The 21681-nt window shown below is 48.5% G+C and overlaps 1 protein-coding gene across 1 annotated transcript in view; it reads right to left on the bottom strand.

Annotated features, from left to right (window-relative positions):
• NPTXR (neuronal pentraxin receptor) overlaps positions 1 to 21681 on the bottom strand; it is a 45798-nt gene that overhangs the window by 19923 nt on the left and 4194 nt on the right. The window contains exon 2 of the mRNA XM_059726190.1: positions 6948 to 7690. Coding sequence (XP_059582173.1) covers positions 6948 to 7690 — 743 coding nt within the window. The remainder of the gene's footprint in view (positions 1 to 6947; positions 7691 to 21681) is intronic.

Raw genomic sequence — 21681 nt, 5'->3', positions numbered from 1 at the left:
ACTTGTTTTCTCCTAGTGAAAGGCGCAATGTCCCTGCTTCCCTACAAAATGGGACCTTTGCAGCAGCTTCTTTCCACTTCAGATTTACTAATTCAGAGGTACTTTGGTAATTTACTGATGAGCCAAGACATTACAGCTTAGAACAATTTGACTGCAGTCACTAGGTGATTGGTGTGGCACATTGTGGTAGAATAGTAGCTTTATGAGGTACTAGAACGGCTTTACAGCCTTACCTTTTCCCTTTCTCCTTTGTTTATGATGTAGAAGTGGAGATGGCACCACACTCTGGGAACAGTTAAATGCCTCCCCCCACCCAAATTGCTGATTTTTAATTTGCGGCTGTAATTAAAACAAGTTAAAAAGTCCATACGCGCGTGTGTGTGTGTGTGTGTGTGTGTGTGTGTGTGTAGGAGAAGGAAGGAGAAAAACATACATCACACAGGGAAGAAGGAAAGAAAATTATGCTCATTCAGGAGACTGAGCAGCTCTAGGGACTGGAAATGGGTTAAAGAAGACTTCATGTCTATATGCCGCCTGGAATTTAGGCTTAGGCTGATAGTGACAGAAAGGTTATTCTCATCCGATGCTGACCCTTTGATGTCCTATGTGAAATGAGTTAGGGAACTGATACCCTGGTGAATAGGTGCCTAGAATACATATGCAAATTACCAGTGTGATGGACACTATTCTTTCCTCTCTTTTTGACTGCAGCCTTAAAAGAAAATCTGGTGATTTAAAGGGCCAAAGACACCCTCAGTTGGAAGTGCTCTATACAAAGCAGGCTGGAGGCATGTTACTGAAGGCTAATTTGTATGGGAAACTAGCCCTCTAGTGTTGCTGCCTGTTAGGCCTCTGGGTAGAGAATTTCAGACTCCAAGACCATCCATCCAGTATATTTCACCAGATCTAAATCACTTAAAAAAATAAAAATAAGACTACTTAAAAGGGTTTTTTTAAGCATCCATAAATCCTGTTATGTCTTACAGCCAGGCTAATAGTATCCAGATTATATTAATAATCTCCCATCAAATCCCCCTTCCAAACTCAGTTCTACTGCAAATGTTGATACATGTCAACAAAAAATACTGGCACCAGAATGATGTGCTGAGACAGAGCCTTCCTCTGGGTTTCTTGCTGTATTTTGTTTTATCTGTCTATTCAGCCACTGAGGGCAGGAATAAAATCCTTTTTCTTTCCTGGGCTTTGTGCAGTGCCTAGAATGCTGCCAGTCCCAAAGTGAGATTTCTGACATGGCATGACCCCAACGATGACCATTCCCCCCCTGCTGACTCCCCAACGCATCAAAGCATTTCAGAAAGCAACGCAAAAATGAAGGTGAGGTGCCAGACCACAGCCTGGCCTGGCCATGCATACTTAACAGACGGGCATAGGAATTACAAGTACAAAAGATGTAGTAGGTTACATCCTTCTCATCTACTCCTTTCCCAGTCATACAGAATATTCCTCCCATAGTTTCTTCTTTAGCACTTTGGCCAATCCCTCTTTAAAGATACAAAAAGATGGGACCTCCACTGTGTCCCTTGGGACCCTGTTCCACAGGCAAAGAAATCTTCCTACTATGAAATGTTTAAGATTCAGCTGAAATTTACCCTTTGCTCAATTGCATGGCATTTGTCCTACTTACACTCACACTCAATGATTTCCCCCCCTCATTACAGAAAACACCATCAGAGAGCTGGCCTCTGTTAACTTGTCCACAGCTCTATTAATTGTCCTTTACCTGCTAGTCACTCTCATCCACAATTTTCTGAGTTACCCACTACCTATCGCTGGTCTCTTACTTGTACTGGGTGCTTTGAAATATGGGCTGTGTTTGGGGGCATTTTATCAAGCTGTATAGTGAGGGATTGTCACGTTCTTGCTTCGTAGATTTCATAGACATTAGGGCTGGAAGGGACCTCGGAAGATCATCGAGTCCAGCCCCCTGCCCAAAGGGCAGGACGTCAGCTGGGGTCATAGGATCCCAGCAAGATAAGCATCCAGTTTGCTCTTGAAGGTGTTCAATGTAGGCGCTTGAACCACCTCCGGTGGCAGGCTGTTCCAGACCTTGGGGGCTCGGACAGTAAAGAAATTCTTCCTTATGTCCAGCCTGAAATTGTCTTGCAGTAGTTTATGACCATTTGACCTAGTCGTCATCCCTTGGGGCGCTCTGGTGAACAAACGTTCCCCCAGATACTGGTGGTCACCCCTGATAAACTTGTAGGTGGCCATCAGATCACCCCTGAGCCTGTGCTTTTCCAGGCTAAAGAGCCCCAGGGCTCTCAGCCTGTCATCGCAGGGTCTGCTTCCCTGACCTCTGATCATGCGCGTGGCTCTTCTCTGGACTCTCTCAAGTTTCTCCACATCCTTTTTGAATTGTGGAGCCCAAAACTGGATGCAGTACTCCAGCTGCGGCCTCACTAAGGCCGAGTACAAGGGGAGAATGACGTCCCGGGATTTGCTTGAGAAGTATCTATGGATGCAAGCCAGCGTTTTGGTCGCTTTACTAGCTGCAGCATCGCACTGCAGGCTCATGTTCATCTTGTGGTCAGTGATGACCCCCAAGTCTCTTTCTTCCATAGTGCTAGCCAACATACCACTGCCGAGCCTATAAGGATGCTGTGGGTTTTTCTTCCCAAGATGGAGAACCTTGCATTTATCGGCGTTGAACACCATCAGATTCTCATCTGCCCACTTGCTGAGCCTGTCCAGGTCAGCCTGGATCACCCGCCTGTCTTCTGGTGTGGATGCTTTGCCCCAAAGTTTGGTGTCATTAGCAAACTTGGCCAGTCCGCTTCTGACTCCAGTGTCCACATCATGATTGGCTGTTTCATTTAGAGGTGCAAACCCCAGAATTATGAAATCTCAGGCTAGTGGCCAAGCCTCTCCTCAGGCAAGGTACAGAAACTCCATCCTCTGGGACATTCAATACTGGTCAGGCCCTATCACTAGACGGTTCACTGTAGGGGACGGTCTTGCCTTGCAGAAGCCAGGTGCAATCTAATGGGTTTGCTCCAGCTCTGACTTAGTAATACAGCTCTAGATTCCAAGATGATACCATGGAGACCACACTTGCTACCAGCCTTTGAGTAGCTTCTTGTTGCAGAGTGGTATTTTGTTAGGTGCGTGTGCCTTGCTCCATCCCTTTCCCTGCCAAATGCTGCTTTCATTGGCATCCTCGCTGACACTGTTCAGATTTCACTGGTAGAAATGAGAGCATGACTTGGCCATGGATGTGTGTGTGGCGGGGAGTGGAGGGGGGGGTGGATGCACTTGGCTCCTTTTGTGTCCCTTCAAACAGAAACATATTGAAACAGGAGAAGGAAGGTGCACTAAGAATGGCACCTTCCCAACCCCCCCCCCAGGACATCTTGCAGGGGCAAGAAAACACAGGACAGAAGTTAAAGCAGGAGTACACCACGCCAGCAGCCCCTGAAGTATGGAGTTGCTTTTTGGACCAAAATATGATAAACAATGACAGTTACCATATGAATACAGCTACAAGGCATCATGCAGTGTCTACCTCATCACCTCATGATGTTCAATGAAACTAAGCATCACAGACATCCTCTCATGTGTATATGCTCTTGGTCTTTGTGCTGTTCTGTCCTTCTGGGTGGGTTTCTCTCTCTCTGCCTCCCTCTGTTTGTGTGAAAGAGACTTTCTCCCTTTCTATCCTTGTAGGTGTTTTGCTGTATGCTTGTGTGTGTAGGCATGTCTGATTGTGTTACTCTGGATATACCTATTGGACAGTGCTAGGAGCCATGAAGACTCTACCTTCCCGCTTTCCCTACTTTTTGCACATCACATATCAAAAATTGTCAGGTAGGCACTTCCTGGGGTATGCCCAGCACCACTACCTGTCGGGTGGCTACCTGTCATGTTTTAGCATGGGGCATGTTTCTATGTTGTCCTGTGTGTTCCTCTCAATCTGTGCATTTCTCCTCACTGTCCATTGTTGGGTGTTTCTGTCTCCCCAGAGGTGTGTCTGTCTCTTGTGCATGTGCATTCCCGCCCCTTGGGTTTTTCTGCCATTGTGGTTACTAGACAGTCTTCTCTCTGTTTCTCTGTGTCCCTTTTTCTCTCCCTGCTCTGTGTGTGTATGATCTTCCCTGGTATCTCACTGGACCTTTTGCCTCTGTCCCTCCATGTGTGTCTCACTTTCTTTCTATGTGTATGTGCAAACTTGCATCTGTCCCTTGTAGCATGTGTTGTGTCTCTGTCTTTCTGTCTGTCCTGCCATCTGCCTGTGTATCTGTCTCTCTGTGAGACTGTCTCTCTCTCCTTGTGTTTCTCTGTCTGCTCATCTGTCATATAGATAATCTTAGTAGCTTTATGTATTATGTTTAGATCTGTGTGTGTGAGAATATCTCTGTCACTGTGTGATCTCTGTGTGTGTGCGCCTATCAGTGTGTGTGACTAAGTCTGTGGTTTTTTTCTTATTGTCTTTTTCTCTCTCACACACACATACACATTCATCACTAACAGTGGTATCTATGGGACAGAAATCATCCTCTCCACCCATCTCTGGGATCCATGTTTAAAGCATTCCTGGCATCCATGGCTTTCTCCTTTCCTATGTGATGCACAGCCTTCATGGCACATCCTCCTCCCTTTTATATCCTCAGAGATCCCTCCGTGGGATGACAGATCTTCATGTTAATGGGACCAGGCCAGGGCCTTGCTTTTCACACACCTTTAGTCTCAAGCTGCATTAACTTTTCATACATGTTCCACACTCTTCCACACTGAGGACCCCCCCTTTAAAAGTTCATCTATTTAGGAGCTGATGAAGAGCTGAAATAGGCTGTGTAGGGTTGTCAGGGATCCTCCTTTGTTGGAGGATTTTAAAGACAGGTTAGACAAACATCCATCAGGGAGGGTCTTGGTCTTGCTGAGCCTGACTCAGTACAGAGGTTTGGTCTGGGTGATTTCTTGAGGTCTCTTCCCACCCTACATTTCTGTAATTCTATGAATCCTAGATATAAACTTCCAGAGAATTAATGGGGACAACATTGGGCCTGGGATTAGGTTAAGACACATAGGTCTCTGTAGACATACTTGGCCCCTGGCAGACCTCAAGAGATTGTTCTGCGTATTTCAGAGAAGCATAGGGTTTGCTTCGCAGAGCCAGTCAATCTGGAGAAAGCTCCACACAGGATTTCCCTCCTTTTAGCAGGTCCCTTCTTAAGGATGTTTCTATAGAAGGGAGTGATCTGCTTCCCAGTGAGCTCTTTCACAGGCCAAAACTATTGTCCTAGCTCTTTGAACTTCTGCTTTACTCCAGTGCTTTCAGTAAGACATCTCCACATCAAGGTCTAAAATGGCACACTATATGCCTTAGATGAAACCAGGCCCCTTTGAACTCAATAGCAGAAAGCCCACTGATTTCAGTGGAAACAGGATTTCACCCTGTGAATTTACATAAGGCCAATAGGTTTCCCTGGTACAAAGTTCTAGCCAGATGGTATTCAACAAGCAAAACATTTAAATCATTGTGCAAAGGTAGAACTAATCTCTCAGATCACCACCAGCCAGTAAAAGCATGGGGATCTAATTTACATGTATGCACACATGCATGCACACTTGCACATGTGTGCACACAGGGCACTATCAGCCCCAGCTGCCCACTTTAGCATGGGGTTTGTTACTGTCCATTTGTAACCAGATGGGAGGCTGAAATGCAGAGCAAAGGTCCCAGCTGAGGGATGGGAAGGGAGGAGCACTGCAGGCAGGCTGAGAACACCACAATGTAAACAAGAACATTTTCAGCCTGGCTTCTAAGGCTCCTTCTTCCTTTATGGAGACAATATGAAACATTAAATCACCCTCAGGTCATATTCTGTCCCTGTTGAGTACATGATGACATCTCACTTTGCAGGAAGTCCCATTGAAATCAGCAGCATTTCCTGCCAGGTGAGAAACATATTGATTGTAGGGGCCTCAGAATCTGACTGAAAGAGCCCCACTCTGCCACCCTAACTTCACATAAAGTCATCAACAGGACTTTCCACAGAGTGAGGTGTTATGTGGCATAAGCAAAAGGGACAGAAACTGGTCCTAAATCCTTGCTGGCACCATGAGGAAGCCTGGGCATAGGAAGCACAGGGATAACTAGGGATTCAAAACAACCTTGTGGTGCAGGTAAAAGGGAGGCACACTCCCACTTAGGAGCAGATTCCCTGCAAAACCTTTGGACGGGTACATAAGGGATTCCCTGAGTATCCCTCTGAGATACTAGCTCTTCAAGGAAAATGATGAAAGCTTCATCCCTCTGGAGTAAGTTAAAAATGGCCTGGAAAAAGGACTGGGAAATATTCTGTAAGGAATATCCCTACATTAGTGGGGCGCTGTCGGGGGAATGCGGGTGGGGGGGATAGAAAAGGTTGAAGGAGACATGGGATGTCAGTCCTCTGTGCATTCACAAAATGTCCATCCATGTGTATCCACCTCAGATTGCCACCACAGTCACAATTTATCACAGGAAATCTGGCACCAAGAGCAGGGAGAAGCCAGAGAGGAGAGGGCAAGGAAGTCCATACAAACCAACACATGCATGGCCACACACCCACCCCCAATTCCCAGAACCAGACATTCATGACTTGCCAGACAGGGCTTGCTTTGGTAAATCAGAATCTATCTCTGGGTTTAATTGGCTGCATTATTAAAGTGCAATGAAACCTCCCGCCTTGGCATGCTTCTGGGAAACCCATAGAGAGGAGCATGGGCAGCGCATGGGTATGGGGGCTAGAGGAGCAGGGAGATCAACGGAAGATCTTGGGTCTGGAAGGGGCCTTCTGAGCCACTGAGTCTGCTTCCCTCCATTCCCAGGACTTCTCTGTCCAACAAGTCCACAAGGTGGTTTACCCCAGCCCGATGGGCCCAAAGGGAAACAGGGGAAGGAGGAAGCGGGCAGCTGGGTTGGGTGGCGGGGCTGGGTGCCTCACCTCTATCTTGTCGATCCTGTCCTTCAGCGTCCTGACAGCCTCCTCCAGCTCCTGGACCATGGTGGAGGAGTCCCAGGGCAGGTCGCCCATGGTTTCTTTGCGGGCCCCCCCCCAGAGAGAGGCGCTGTCCTGGAAACTAAGTTCCAGGCCGCTCTCGCACTGGCTCAGCTTGCCCGACAGCTCGCGGATGGTCTCCTGGTCCAGAAGGATCTGGTCTTTCTGCTGCAGCGCCGTCTGCCTCAGCTGCTCGGCCGTGCTCTGCAGGAAGAAGAGGTCGTCGGCGCCGGGCAAGGGCGCGTCGCCCTGCGGCGGGCTCTCGGAGGGGCACTCCACCGCCAGCGGAGTGCATAGGAACCGGCTGAAGAGCTGCGGGTGCTGGTGGTGCCGCTGGGAGTGGTGGGGCCGGGCGCCGGGCGGCAGGTCCAGCAGCGAGTCCCCGGGCGAGCCGCCGCCGAGCGCGGCTTCTCCAGCACCGTGGAGAGCGCCCGGGCCCTTGCCGGCCGCCGGGCCGGGCAGTAGGGCGGCGGCGGCGGCGGCGCTGGAGTCGTTGTCAGCACCGTGGAGAGCTCCGCCGGCGCTGGCCGTGGGGTGGATGCTCGCGATGATGCAGATGATGGCCCCGAGGAACGCGAGCATCCCTGCGGCCAGCAGCACGGCCAGGAACTTCAGGGTGGCGGCGGCGGGAGCCCGGGCCGGGAGAAACTGCCCCGCCTGGGCACGGGGCGGGCTGGCACTGCCCGCGGCTCAGCCCCAGAGGCAGCGAGCGGGAGGCGGCGGCTGGTGCACGGGGAGCCCGGGAGGTGCCACCGGCTTCTGGCTGCCTCTTGCAAGCTGCCGCCGCTGCTTATATGCGGGGCGGGGAGCGCGTCACCAGCCTTCCCTCACCCTTTCGGCGCCGCACCCTCTGCCAGGGGACGGGGAGCAGCACGCCGCTGCGTCACCCTCCCATCTCTCCTGGTGCCCCCCTGCCCCACGTGCCCTCAACACCTGCAGCAAAGACGGGAGGGTGCGTGTCCTGGGTCCTGCGTGTTACACACGTCGCGCAACGGACCGGGCAGTGGCGCAATAAATGTACACCGCCCGCGAGCCCAGAGTAAGGTCAGGCCATAGAAATGGCTGTCCAGCTACAGCAAGAGTCGACCTGCTAGAAAGTGAAGGCCTAAAAAATGTGTGACAGCTCTATAGCTGGCTTCCAGCCTAAAAACATGTAACAGGTCTGTAGCTGGTTTCCAGCCAGCCTTCGTTTGAATGTGTGGCAGAGCCCTGCAGCTGACTGCTTCAAGCCAGCTCCCCTTGGGAAGGGTTCTCCACCCAGCTGCACTCAAGGCCTCCCCTCCGGAAATGCCGGCTCTTCCCTTTCACTTGGTTTTTTTTGACTGCGGAAAAATACCAGAGCAAGTCGTCCATGACAAAGAGTTCAGAGGGTCCACAGCAGGGCACAGCTGCCTCCACACCATGGATTCCTATTGGAAATCTCTGGGTTTCTTGTGTGAATCGTGGGTAGGTGTCTGCACACCTCTCAGTGCTAACACTGTGCACCACACCAGCTGTCCCCTTACAAGGATCTCACAGCACCTCTGGGTGAGAGTCACTACTCTAAACAAAGAGGTGGAGATGGGGAATCCCAGTAAGAAGCATTGAGAACCAATCCCACTTTCCAGAGCTGGTCAGCAAGGCCCTGCTTCTCCTTTGTTTTTATGCTCCTCATGTCAGACAGGAGGGACGTTTCTTTTTTCCCTCTGGGAGATGTTGGACATCCCAAAACAGTAAGCACAACAGTGGGGCTGTTATGGCTGCTGTCAGGCCTGTGAGATTCCTCTAGGGCAGGGCTGTTCAACTGCTAGGACAGGGTTGGGCAATTATTTCGGGCAGAGGGCCGCTTACTGAGCTTTGACAAGCCATCGAGGGCTGCATGACAGGCAGCCAGGGGCAGATATATATTAATTTTCGAAACTTTTTAGGGGACCCGTGGGCCGGATAGAGTGGCCTTGTGGGCCATATCTGGCCTGCGGGCCGCATTTTACCCACCCGTGTGCTAGGGGCTGCACAGCCCACCAGACACACCAGTGGGGGCCATACAGCATGGGGGACAGATCAGCAGGGGCCACAGGCCCCCCAGGCTGCGTGCTGCACATGAGCTAGCAGGTGCTCCACCACCCTGCTGCACTAAGCATGGATGGATGCTCCCACATGCAAGGGGGCAGGCATTCTGCACAGCACAGTGCTGCATATGACCTGCAGCTCCCTGCAGGCTTCCCCATGGCACTGTTACACAGGCTTTCCATGCTTCCAGCTGACTCAGCACTACAGGGCTGAGTCAGGCAGTGGAAGCTGAAGGAAAGAGGAAAACCCCAAGCCCCTAGCTGCTGCTTCTTGCTGATGGAGCCTGGGGGTTACATGTTAACCCCTTGTGGGCCATGTGGGGGACAGACTGCCAGTTGGACATCTCTGCTCTAGGACACTGATTCTCAACCAGGGTACCACAGCACCCTGAGATCTTTTTAAGGGTGCAATGTAATACCACACAATGTTAGCCCTGCAAGGTGTGCAGACATGATCCACAAAATAAACCCAGAGATTTTTAAATAGAAATTGGCAGCATCCAGAACACTCTGAGCTGCTGTGGTCTTTTTTTAGTTCTTTATAACAGAAGAAATGATCTATTATTTTTCTGTAGTAAAAAAAATGAGTAAAAATTAAGAGCTGGCATTTTTTCAAGAGGTGCCTTGAGTCCCAAAATGTTGAGAGCCACTGCTCTAGGGGACAAAAGGAAATGCATGCTAGGTAAACAGCTCTAGCCATACAGCTGAAGCAGAAGTATAGCTGGTCTCAAGCTCCCAGTGCTGCTGGAATGCCATGCATGCTGGGATGGTAGAGTGACTAAGGCATCTTGTTGTGGCTCTGGAGGGGCTGATTCAAGCTCTGGACTCATGCTAGTGGCTCCCTTCAACAGTTAATAGTACTTGGCCATTCAGATGGGGAAGTCAGCAGCTGCCAGATGTGACGCTGGCTATGTTACTCCCTTGTGTGTCCTCGGCTGCAAAAACTGATGAGCCTTAACCACACTAACCTGATGGGCTACTTGGCTCAAGAGGGCCTTTACCCAAAGACAATGATACAAGATAATAAAAGCAGCCCACAGGGAGCTCTTTCCAGGAACAGAGGGATATGTCAAAGTGGAGCCTCTGGACCTAAGCCAAAGACCAGTGCAGTCACCAGAAAGACTTCCATTGATTGCAATGGTTTTGGATCAGGCTGTAGATTGAAGGGGCGGGTGGCAGAGAGAGGAAAATGTCCTCTGTGCATGTGTTTGTGTCAGCCTGATTATAGATGGAACATGTGACTGTTACATGGGAGGAGGATTACATGTGTGAAGGGTGTGCTTGAGTGTTGGAGCATGATGGGCTCTGTCACTAGCTGTGTGGCTCTTGGTTTTATGAGACACCCTCTTGTCAGCTGCTTGTTGTGCTGTACCTTTCTGCCATGCAGCAGTGTAGGCACCTCTGCTTTAACCATCTCACACTGACTGAACAACACTAACTTGCGACATTGTTTATGTCACTTCTGAATTTAGCCCATTGATCTGAATGAGCTTTTTTCAGTGAAGGCCCCATAAACAGTGACAGAGAGAGGCCAAGAAGCCAAAAAAAAAAAAATCCCATCATAAAATGACCTCCAGCTGGATGTTGTAAACCTGCCCTTCTCTATATTCTTCCCACATTGATCGTGCTTTTTCAAGGAAATTAAATCTTCCTGAGTTCAAATATAAATATCCCCACAACTCTGAGAACACTGAGGCAAAGAAGTTATCAGAATTCCCAACAGAAAATGTGTTAAACCAATTACTTTCACATGGAAACAGGGAGGAAGAAAATCACATTGTCAATTCTTCTACCAAAGGAATCACTTCACTGGCCTTGGCTGTAGCAAAATTGCTTTGACTTTAACGCTAGCAAGGGGAAGAGAAAAAAATGCAAGGACAACAAAGAAGCTTTTGGTGTTCTGTTTGTTTTTGCAGGGACTTAACTTCCAAGGCAAGATTAAAGTACCTTAAATTTCTCCACACTGACCAAAGAGAGGCCCTTTTTGAAGTCTTTAAGTGTGTCCTTGAAAAGTTCCCTGAAGGGGGATCTCAAGGAAGATGGGATAATCATTCATAAGCATCTAATAGGTGTTAAACCTCCAGTGAAGAAGGCATTGTTACAGGTGTTCCACTGTCATCTGAAAATGAAAGAGGCTGGAAATCTTTTGAGATGTGTATTCTCTCCTTCTTGTTCCTTCTGGTTTTAGCTGATCCAGAAATGCCTTGTGAGCATCCTTTCCCCATTCTACTTTAATATTCCTGCCTCTGGCTGAAACTAGAACACACACAGCTGGGCTGTAGGAAACTTAGCTAGAAGTAATGGGATGAAAACTCAGCAAAGGTAACATTGCAGCTGATTCTGAAGAAATGTTTTGTAATGATTTGATCTATTAGGCTGTGAACAATCTTCCCAGGGAAGTGATAGGAGCCTAGTGACTTGAGCCATTTAAAAATTAATTGGACAGATGACAACAGGAACTACTGCAGGGAACAGATCTGCCTAGCCAGAGGTAGGGAAGTGCAGAGAAGGAGTGACTTACTGTAAAAAGCCATTTCTCTAACCTCTGTGGTACAGAAAGCAGATGTGAACAAGTGGTCTCCTCCTTGGAGGAAAGCTGTCTAGGCAACTTTGCTGAGAATTTCAGACTAAGAAGTGTTTTCTTGGAGGTATAAAGAGACCTGGTGATATGTTGAGGACAGTATCCCTATATTAATGTCTCCCTTCTAATAGTCTGAATCATAGGAAAGTAGGGCAAGAAGGGGTCTTATGTGGTCATCTAGTCCAGCCCCCTGCCCAAAGCAGGATTATCCCTGTCTAGTGTCCATCCCAGTCAAGTCTCTGTCTACCCTGCTCTTGAAAACTTGAAAGGGTGGAGATTCCACAGTTTCTCTAGGCAGCCTGTTCCAATGCTTGACTAACCTCATAGTCAGAAAGCTTAAGTATCACTTAAATATGTCTTTGGCACCTTCATGTTTGACTACTGATCCCTTACATAGTTTTTCCTACCCTACACTACATGCACTGCCTCATTCCACACACTTCTGAAATCAGACTATAAGTAGCAAGTGCAGATGGCACAGCTATTTCATCCAAATGTTTTTTAGATATCCAATGAGCATATTCAGATACTGGATCCTTCTACAGGTTTAGACGGCCATTATTTTGCTTTTGCACTCATACCTAATGTTACCCAGAGAAGGCTTGTTTTCTGAGGCTGAGAAATAAAACATGACTCCCGTTACTGGGGACCTCTACCTCAGTAATAGGCACTCTTCTCATTGTTTTCCCTTGATACAAAAGCTTTGCAAACAGTGATTACTGTTAATAACCAACCCTGTTACTACAACCACATTGTACCCTCTTTTCCCTTCCCAGACAAACTGATATCACCAATATGCTGCTACACAAACAAGGAAGGAAGACAAAGGGGAGATGTGGATGGAAACCAAATGTAATTGATTTTCAGCTTGATAATAACAGGAAATCATCTCCTAGCTGGCAAATGGGTGAGAATTGTGCCTGTGTGTGTGTGCGCATGAATAAAAATAGCTCTAGGACTGGAAATGAAACACCACCAAAGACTACATCTTCAGTACCATAAGCAATAAGCCCCCAGGCTTTTTTTTTTTTACTGGATATAACAGAATGAGGAGGCACAGACACCTCCTCAGGGCCAAAATTATACAGATCGTGTTATCTTAGAAACATGGAGGGGAGGGGAAACACTCTGAGCTCTGTCCAGAACACAGCTTGTAAAACAAGATCATTCTTCCTAGCCATGGTGATTGCTCCCTGTATGGTACTGTGCCTGTTCATTCACAACAGTTGTTAGGCCAGATGAAGTAAGAGTTCCCCCTTGTCTAATACCACATTTAAAATACCAGCCAGTTCTCATTGCTTCAAAGCCCTGGTGTTGGGAGTATGACTAGGACACAGACAGTTAGGACTTGACCCCAGAGGAACCAGTAACAGACACAGTCAGGGAAGCAAGGGTCCCCAACTAGAGTCAGAGGATCAATAGGGGATGAGTCAGAAAGCCAAAGTTTGTAAGGGACCAAGACCCAAGATAGAACTAAAAGTCAGGGAGTCCAGAGCAGGCAGCTGTAGCTGTCCAGGACCAGGACACAGACAATCACCAAAAAGAAGCTACAAGCCAGGAGTTAGCTGTCAGAGGGCAGGGGGCTGGATTAGCATCTGGACCAAAGGGGTCAAGAACCAGCAAGTCAGTCTGGAGGAAAGAGACAGTAGTCAGGAACCAGAGTAAAGTCAGGACACCAACAAGCAGGATGCAAGAAACTAGAAACATTGAGTCAACAACCCAAGGCCAAAGAAACATCTGTTCCATTGAGTATTCCCCTGGACCACCCACCTATGCAGACAACTGGGGCCAGGTGGTAGAAATTAGGTTACTAGCAGCCAGGTCCACTCAGGTAACCAGGGGCAGCTGGGGGCAGTTTAGCCTTCCTGCTGCCCTCACTCCTGACATAGGGAAAGACCCTGCCTCTGAAATAGTTCATATGGAAAGTTTCTATCTAATCCCATCAGTTACCAATTGGCTCAGTCCTGAAAGCGTGAGTCACAGATGTTTATATCACAGGGATGTTTATGAGAGCAGAGATGAGATGAGAATTGACTCACAGATCCTAGCCTGGGGGTTGGCTTGCCTTGCCAAAAGGCAGGATGTGCTTGTACCTGTTTCCTGCTACTCTCTAGCTCTCTGTTATTATCATCAGTTACATGTTTACTGCCAGCTCAGCCCCCTGTCCCCTTTGGCCACATCATAAAGAATGTCTCTTTCTTTGTGGTTTACACCCTTCAGATATACTTGCAGAGAGTTGATCTCTGTTGTGTCAGCAAAGTTTTCACCATCTTTCTGCTGCTGGTAATACATCTCTACTGATGAAAAAACAAACAAAGGATGTATTCTTGGTGCCAAAGAAGCACAGGCAGCAGTCATCAGTTTTCAAAGGAAACGTGAAATGGCTGTGATCCTGAGAGGAAGGGCAAGAAGGATGTTGCCAAACAAAATGAATCCGAGGAGAATGAAGGGGAAAGGGGACCATGGAATGGTAATCAGGGCAAGGAGGAGAAAGGAGAGGCAGGGAATAGTCTGGAAATAGCTGTGTAAAGACAAGAGCAAAAGGGTGAGTTGTGTAGGAGATGTTAAAAGCCCGAAAAAAGAGAGATGAGGGAAACTACAGGGAGACAAATGAAAGGGAACATGGAAAGGAAGGGAAAGACTGAAGACAGATGAGACTGTACAAGTCCATGGGGCCAGATGGGATGCACCCAAGGGTGCTGAGGGAGTTGGCCGATGTGATTGAAGAGCCACTGGCCATCATCTTTGAAAATTCATGGTGATTGGGAGAGGTCCCAGATGATTGGAAAAGGGCAAATATAGTGCCCATCTTTAAGAAAGGGAAGAAGGAGGATCCAGAGAACTACAGACTGGTCAGCCTCACCTCAGTCTGTGGAAAGATCATGGAGCCAGGTCCTCAAGGAATTCATTTCCAAGCACTTGGAGGAGAAAAAGATGATTACAAACAGTCAGCATGGATTCACCAAGGACAAATCATGCCTAACCAACCTTGATTGCCTTCTATGATGAGATGACTGGCTCTGGGGATGTAGGGAGACCAGTAGATGTTATATACCTTTATCAAGGCTTTTGATAGTCTCCCACAACATTCTCACAAGCAAGCTAAGAAAGTATGGGTTGATTGGATGAATGGACTGTAAGGTGGATAGAAAACTGGATGGATTGTTGGGCTCAGAGGGTAGTAATCAATGGCTTGATGTCTAGTTGGTAGCCAATATCAAATGGAGTGCCCCAGGCAGAGCTGACCCAAGCAGGGTGTGGGGCCTGGAGCAAATCAGAGGGGTGGGGGGAGGTAGCAAGGGGCTGGATGAGAAGCTGGCACTGGTGGCATGGAGTGGCCACAGCCACTCCACCTGGCTCTGTGGGGCCCCCCAAATGGGGGGCCCAGGGCAGTCACCCAGATTCGCCTACCCCTAGGGATAGCTCTGGCCCCAAGGGTCAGTTCTGGGACTGGTTTTGTTCAATATCATCATCAACAACCTGGAAGATGGCATAGAGTACATGCTCAGCAAGTCTGCAGATGACACTAAGCTGGGGGGAGTAGTAGATATGCCGGAGGGTAGGGCTAGGGTTCAGAGTGACCTTGACAAATTGGAGGATTGGGACAAAAGGAATCCCATGAGGTTCAACAAGGACAAGTGCAAAGTCCCGCACTTAGGATGGAACAATCCCATGCACCAGGACAGGCTGGGGGCTGACTGGCTGGGCAGCAGCTCTGCAGAAAAGGCCCTGGGGGTAACAGTGGGCAGTAAACTGAATATAAGCCAAGTGTGCCCTTGTTGCCAAGAAGGCTAACACCATACTAGGCTGCATGGGTTGGAGTGTTGCCAGCAGATCAAGCAAAGTGATTATTCCGCTCTGTTCAGCATTGATGAAGCCACATGTGGAGCATTGTGTCTGGTTTTGGGCCCCTCACTACAGAAAGGATGTGGACAAATTGGAGAGAGTCCAGTGGAGGGCAATGAAAATGGTTAGGAGGCTGGGACACACGACTTCTGAGGAGAGGCTGAGGAAACTTGGCTTATTTAATTTGGAGAAGAGATGACTGAGAGGGGACTTAATAGCAGCCTTCAACTACCTGAAAGAGGATGGAGCTAGACTGTTCTCAGTGGTGGCAGATGATAGAACAAGGCCCAATGGTTTCAAGTTGCAACAAGAGAGGTTTAGGTTGGATATAAGGAAAAAAACCTTCTCACTTGGAGGGTAGTAAAACACTGGAACAGGTTACCCAGAGAGGTTGTGCAATCTCCATCCTTGGAGGTTTTAAGACCCAGCTAGAGAAAGCCTTGCCTGGGATGATTTAGTTGGGGCTGGTCCTGCTTTGAGCAGCGGGTTGGACTAGATGACATCCTGAGGTCCCTTCCAACCCTCATTTTCTATGATTCTATGAAATAGCTACAAGAAGAGAAAAGCTAAAAAATGGTCAACATAGTTAAAGGCTGAGAAAAGCTACAACACGTAGCATTTTGGAAAAGGGGAGATGAGCAGCAAGTGCTGGGCTGACTGCAGTTGCTGGTAGCAACAGAAATACTATCAGCAGCATTGGAGCACAAGGGAAAGACATCAGTATTTATAATTTTATATTTCAAACACCGGGGGGTGGATCTTTCCTGACCTCAGCTGATGATCAGTTTGTATTGCTGTGAAGCATGGAGGCCTTTAATTCAATGCTAGGTAGGGTCACTGCAGAAGCTACTTCAAGTTATATAGACACCTAGCACTCTTTGTCAAAGTCTACTAAATATCCGCCTCCATGTCCTGAAGCTGTAAGTCCCATGTGTTAATTTTGTTCTGAGGGAGGGTGAGGAGGAACATTCTGTTACATTTTAAATCCATCATTTTATTTCACCAAGTGTCCTTATCATTCCTGCATAAATAGAAGACAAACGTGCTTTGGAAGGGAATAAATGAAAATGACCAAGGGACATTTAATTGTAAACAACCCAAATTTCCATCTGGTGTAGGAGTTCCAACGTGGGCAGGCCAATTACTACCAGCAGAGGGTCAGGCCTATTATTTTAAAAGCCAGTGCTGAGCAAATGTGACAGCAGTGAGCATAGAAGTTAGTGGTATCCCTACATTCTCCAATAGTGTCTATTAGTATAGTTTTACTAGTATAACTATTGTCATTAGGGATATAAGAAGTCTGCTGACAACAGAAGCCCTTAGTATTGATGTGTCTATACCTAGAGTGCTCAACAGAGGGCCTGTGGGCTGGATTTGGTCAGTGAAGTCATGTCATCCAGCCTGTAGGGCTCCACAAAGAGGTCCAGAAATTTGGTTGTGGAGAAGTGGTGGTAGTGTTAATTGCTGCTCCCCTTCTGCCAAATTTCCAGATCCATGGGGAGCCCCAGAAGCTGGATAACATGGTCCTGTATACAAAATGGTGCCAGCGCCTGACTGGATCTAGGAGCACACTCAGGGTCAGACTGATGCAAGACAGAGCTGGTGTACAGTTAGGTTGGGCCAGTGCCTAGGTGGATCCAGGTGCACGACCTGATTGGGCTGGCATGTGGCTGGATCTGGGTTTGGGGTACTGGGCCCATGGACCAATCCCACATTGTTCAGCCCAGAAGGTTGGGCCCAGCAAGGTTGGGCACTGCTGGGCTATACCATCACATTGGTATAGCTTATGTCTGTTTTTAAACTGGAATAAACCATGATAGTACAAGGGTTTTTATACTGGTTTAACTGTATACATACAACAGGAAATGGTTTGCCTATCTGACTGTATTAGGATGGTTAAAGGAGAGAAATTTAAGTGTAGACAATGCACCTGCAACAGGGACCCCCTCCCCATTACTTGAGTACTGAAGGAGGACTGGGTGAATGGAATACCTACTTCTGAAAATGCCCACACCAGAGATTATACCATATTTGCTCGCATGCCATGCCCCACAATAATGCACCTTGTTCTTGAAAGATAGAATGAAGAAAAAAAAGATTTTTCCAGACTCTTACCTGACACCACATGGTGTCAACATAGATAAATGCTGTCCACTTGGAGAAGGTGCAGAGTTTATTCCTCAGCATCACTCAGCCTCTCTGTGCAGCTCCATAGCTATAAGTTTATCTTTATCTTAGCTACTGCAGAATTTCTGGTAGTTCTTGACTGAATACACTCTGCCTCCCCTCCATGTGGCTAGGAGCCCAGCACAGAGGCCAGCGCAGCCTCCAGCAACCATTCCAGTATGCCCAGGCTTCCATCCTGACACAGGAATCAGTTTCCTTGTTGAAGACACACACCCCAATTTTGGAGAGGTTTTTTTTTTTGTGAACAGGTGTTTGTGGTACGTGAGTAAGTAAAGTAATAGTTGGAGAGCCAGAAGCAAGAGTCTTTTGTGGTCTGGCTATTGAAGGGGCCAAAGTCCACAGCAGAAGGCCAGGGAGATTGTTGATGCAGGGTGACAAGGGCTTGCAGAGCAGAGCAGAAGGCTGGAGAGGCTACAGAGATAAGACAGCAGAGGCTGAGAGACTGAGAGGGTGTGCCAGACCATAAGCAATTACAAGATCCTTAAATTATGAAGGACATTTTGGATGTGATGTACCAGATGTGAAACTGCTTAGGAATAGTAGTTGGGGCAAAAAGATGGCTGACTGGTGTGGTTCAGGCTGGGGAACTAGACACCAACCTACAACCACCCTCCTCAGTAAGGATAGGAACTGAAGAGAGGAGAAATGTTCTGCTCTCTCACAAGCCATGGAAAGGCAGCCTATAGTACCAACAAGAGTCCATGCTAACATAGCCTGGCTAGAGCACTGTGAAACAGCCGTGGTCTGAACACAGTCCTCTCTTTTTGTCCCAAGATAATCCTAGTTTCTGTAAGCATGCACCACCATCTTTCCTGGTTTAGCAAGTGGGTAGGGGAGGCTTAAGCACAGCCCTCCTGGATGTGGTATACATGTGACCTATAGCAGAGGCTTTCAACCTTATTTAATATGTGTACCCCTGGCAGCCCCCTTTTTAATAAGTATACCCCTGGGTGGAGGGTGGCTAGACACCAAGTGGGGGGGGGGGGCAAACGGCTGGACACCAAGCAGGGAGGAATAGGGTTGGCAAGTGGCTGGATGCTGGGTGGGTGGGTGGGTGGGTGGGTGGTGAGTGGTGGAGCGGCAGCAGCATGGTGTCTGTGCAGCCCTGCTCTTTCCCTGACCCAGCCCTGCTCCTCTGAGGCAGTGGTGCAGGGTGGCAGCACTCCATCCCTGCCTGCCCCTGCATACCCCCTGGGACCTTTCAAAGTACCCCCAGGGGTATGTGTACCCCCAGTTGACAACCCCTGACCTATAGCACCAAGGTATTCTGGTACTCCAAACAGTTAGCCTGATAATGCAATAACCAGCCCTTAAAATAAGTGTATTCCCTGCCTCTCCAATAATGAAGTGCCTTGCAAGATATTTAAAGCCCAGTGTCAATATTTGCAGATCTTTCCTTCTGGAGCACCATCTTAAGTTTTACGGACTGCATCTATCTGTAGGTGCATCCGGTCCTCTTCCACTGCAAAGGATTAATTTATTAAAGAGGAAGGATTATCTTATAGCACTAGACTGGGACTCAGGATAGCAAGGGTCAGGTCCTGGGTGTGCCAGGTGCCTTATATCACCTGGGGCAGATTGTGCTGTTTCTCTTTCCCACCCCCCTCCATCACCCACTGTCCCATATGAAATGAGAGAAATGAAGCTTCCTTTATGCATCTTATTTGGAGTGCAAAGGCAGGAACGCTCACTGTGCATCTGCACAGCACCAAGTATGAGGGGCCCTGATCTCAGATGAGCTCTTCAGGCACTACTGTGCTACAAACAACAGATTCTCCAGTTGGAAACAGGAGACAGGAATGGAGTTTAATAGGATGTAACAACTCCAGCTGGCATTTAGCCAGGTGCAAAGGGCTAGCCTCCTGGCCCTGTGAGTGGTGCTGGAAGAGCTTCAAGAACCAGAATCTCCATCAGGCATGGCCCTGAGTGTCATCTCCTACCTGCTGACCTTTTTAATTGTGGAGGGCAGAGCACTGAGAGACTTGCCCCGGGTTTAAAAAGTAGGAAGTAGTGACAAGCAGGATTGGTGACAGAAGCCAATTTTAACAACAGCTCTTAGCATCAACCTCAAGGGAGATTAAAGGATTTCTTTCCCACGTCCATCTGCAATTAACAACCAGTCAGTGTCTCCTGCTGGCAGCTCTTCTGGAGGATCTGAGTCCGAAAGGGCAAATCTAATTTGGGCATACCAAACCTGCTGTGGCCTTTGCATTAGGAGATGCAGATGAGGGAACCCCGGCTCACTACAGCTGGCATGATGGGAAAGAAATCAGCAAAGCTTGACCTTGTGCCAGGCAGACACCCTAACTGCAATAAAGCAATCACCATGGAAAACAGCACTGGACCAGATAGCTCCCCCTCCCTTCTGTCTGGCCGGCTGGTGAGCTAAGGGCAGATGTGGGGAAATTCAGTAGAAGCAGAAGGGTTACTAGCCTGGAGTTCTTTCCTCTCTCCCCTCCAAGCCCCACAAAAAAGTTGGGGGAGGGAACAATAAATAGCAGAGGCAATTTCCCTGTTTTAAGATTTTTAAATTCTTTCAAGATAAGGCTGTCTGCATCTAAGCAAGCCCAGCAGGTGGTTATAAGGAATGTTTTCTGAGAGTTTGTCAGGGGCAAATCACACTGTTAACTTACCGGTATGCTGCATGCCTGAACTACAGGTCCCGTATGCCCTGAGCTCTTGGAAATACTCTAACAGCATTTCCACTCCCCATCTTCCAGGAAATTGCTTTCTCCCCATCTATGCTCTTGCAGCTCCTGAGAGACTGTTCAGACAAATGCTGCCAAACTTCCTGGCTCAGGAAGAACTCTTCCCGCCAGGGACAGGTTGCAGTCCTAGCATGATGCACTGCTATGGCCCCAGGGCCACGTGGTGTGGAATGAACCACCTTGCTTTAAGACCCCAAGGAATAGTAAAGTTCTCCCAGTTCACATTCCTTGAACACCCTCCCAGTGCTGGATGGGGTTTCTATTCTCCATGCACCTGAAGGGTTGGGTTCCCCTGCCAGCTAGCAGAGCCTAGGAAATAGCTGTAGCCCAGGAAGCTGCATGGTGACTCTTGGGACTTGCAACCAGAGGCTTGAACATGTGATTTCACAGGAACCGCCAGATCAGCTTGACCTGGTCCCTCCCCCATTCATCTACCCTCCCAGTCCTTCTAATGCTCACCATGAACCTCAACTCCTCCTCTATCCATGCCCCCACTCTACCCCATCTCTCATTTCCTCTTTTCACCATCAAAATCTTGGTTTTTGGCCACTCTGAGCCATTTTTCTCTCCAGTCCTTCCCACGTGTCCTTGCTACTCCACTCAAGTAAAGTCCACAGAACAGCTCAGTTCTGGTCTCCCCTTACCTCTGAACTGTCTCTTCCTTCTCTTCCTCACTCACAGGATGGGACAAGTGGGTGCCTTATTAGGCTTTGCCCTACTGCAAAGGGGAAGCTGCTCCTCATATACTGCTTCCATAGACCCCCCTCCCCCCCCAGGGTCACTTTACCCTTTCTGAAGAGCCAGAATGGGATGGAAGGCAAAAGGAACAGGGAAGGAAAGTGGGGAGATCACCATCTACCTAACCATCAGGAAAAGAAGCCTGAAAGAGGGAACAGGTTGGTGAGGTGCTGGTGGTTGTAGGAGCAGAGAGCTGTACAAGCTCAGCTGTTGAGATAGGGAGATAATCTAGGCGATGTCTGCCTATGATGGACCTTCTTGCCTGGAACATGGTAGGTGCTGGAAACTTTCCCTGTTAGGGTCACTAGCTCCAGCACAGCCCAGAATCATAGGGACCTGGATGATTCAAGGGCTTAGGCCTTGTGCACCAAACCCTTCCCTTGAGCCATTGGCTCTAGTCATGCTCATAGTCAAGGGGGCCTCACTGGTGTAGGAAATTGGGGGCCAAGGTACAGAACATATGGCTGCCCACTCAGCCCAAACTCTTGGCCACCTGATGAAAGGAATGCTATTGGAGGAGCCCCAAAAGGAAGGGATGGCAGGGAAAACAACTCTTTCCCCTTATGCAGGGC

The sequence above is a fragment of the Alligator mississippiensis genome, chromosome 4, assembly GCF_030867095.1.
Source record: "Alligator mississippiensis isolate rAllMis1 chromosome 4, rAllMis1, whole genome shotgun sequence".
In the NCBI taxonomy this organism is placed as follows: Eukaryota; Metazoa; Chordata; order Crocodylia; family Alligatoridae; genus Alligator; species Alligator mississippiensis.
Note: the sequence above shows the minus strand (reverse complement) of the source record. Positions and strands in the feature narration are given on the sequence as shown.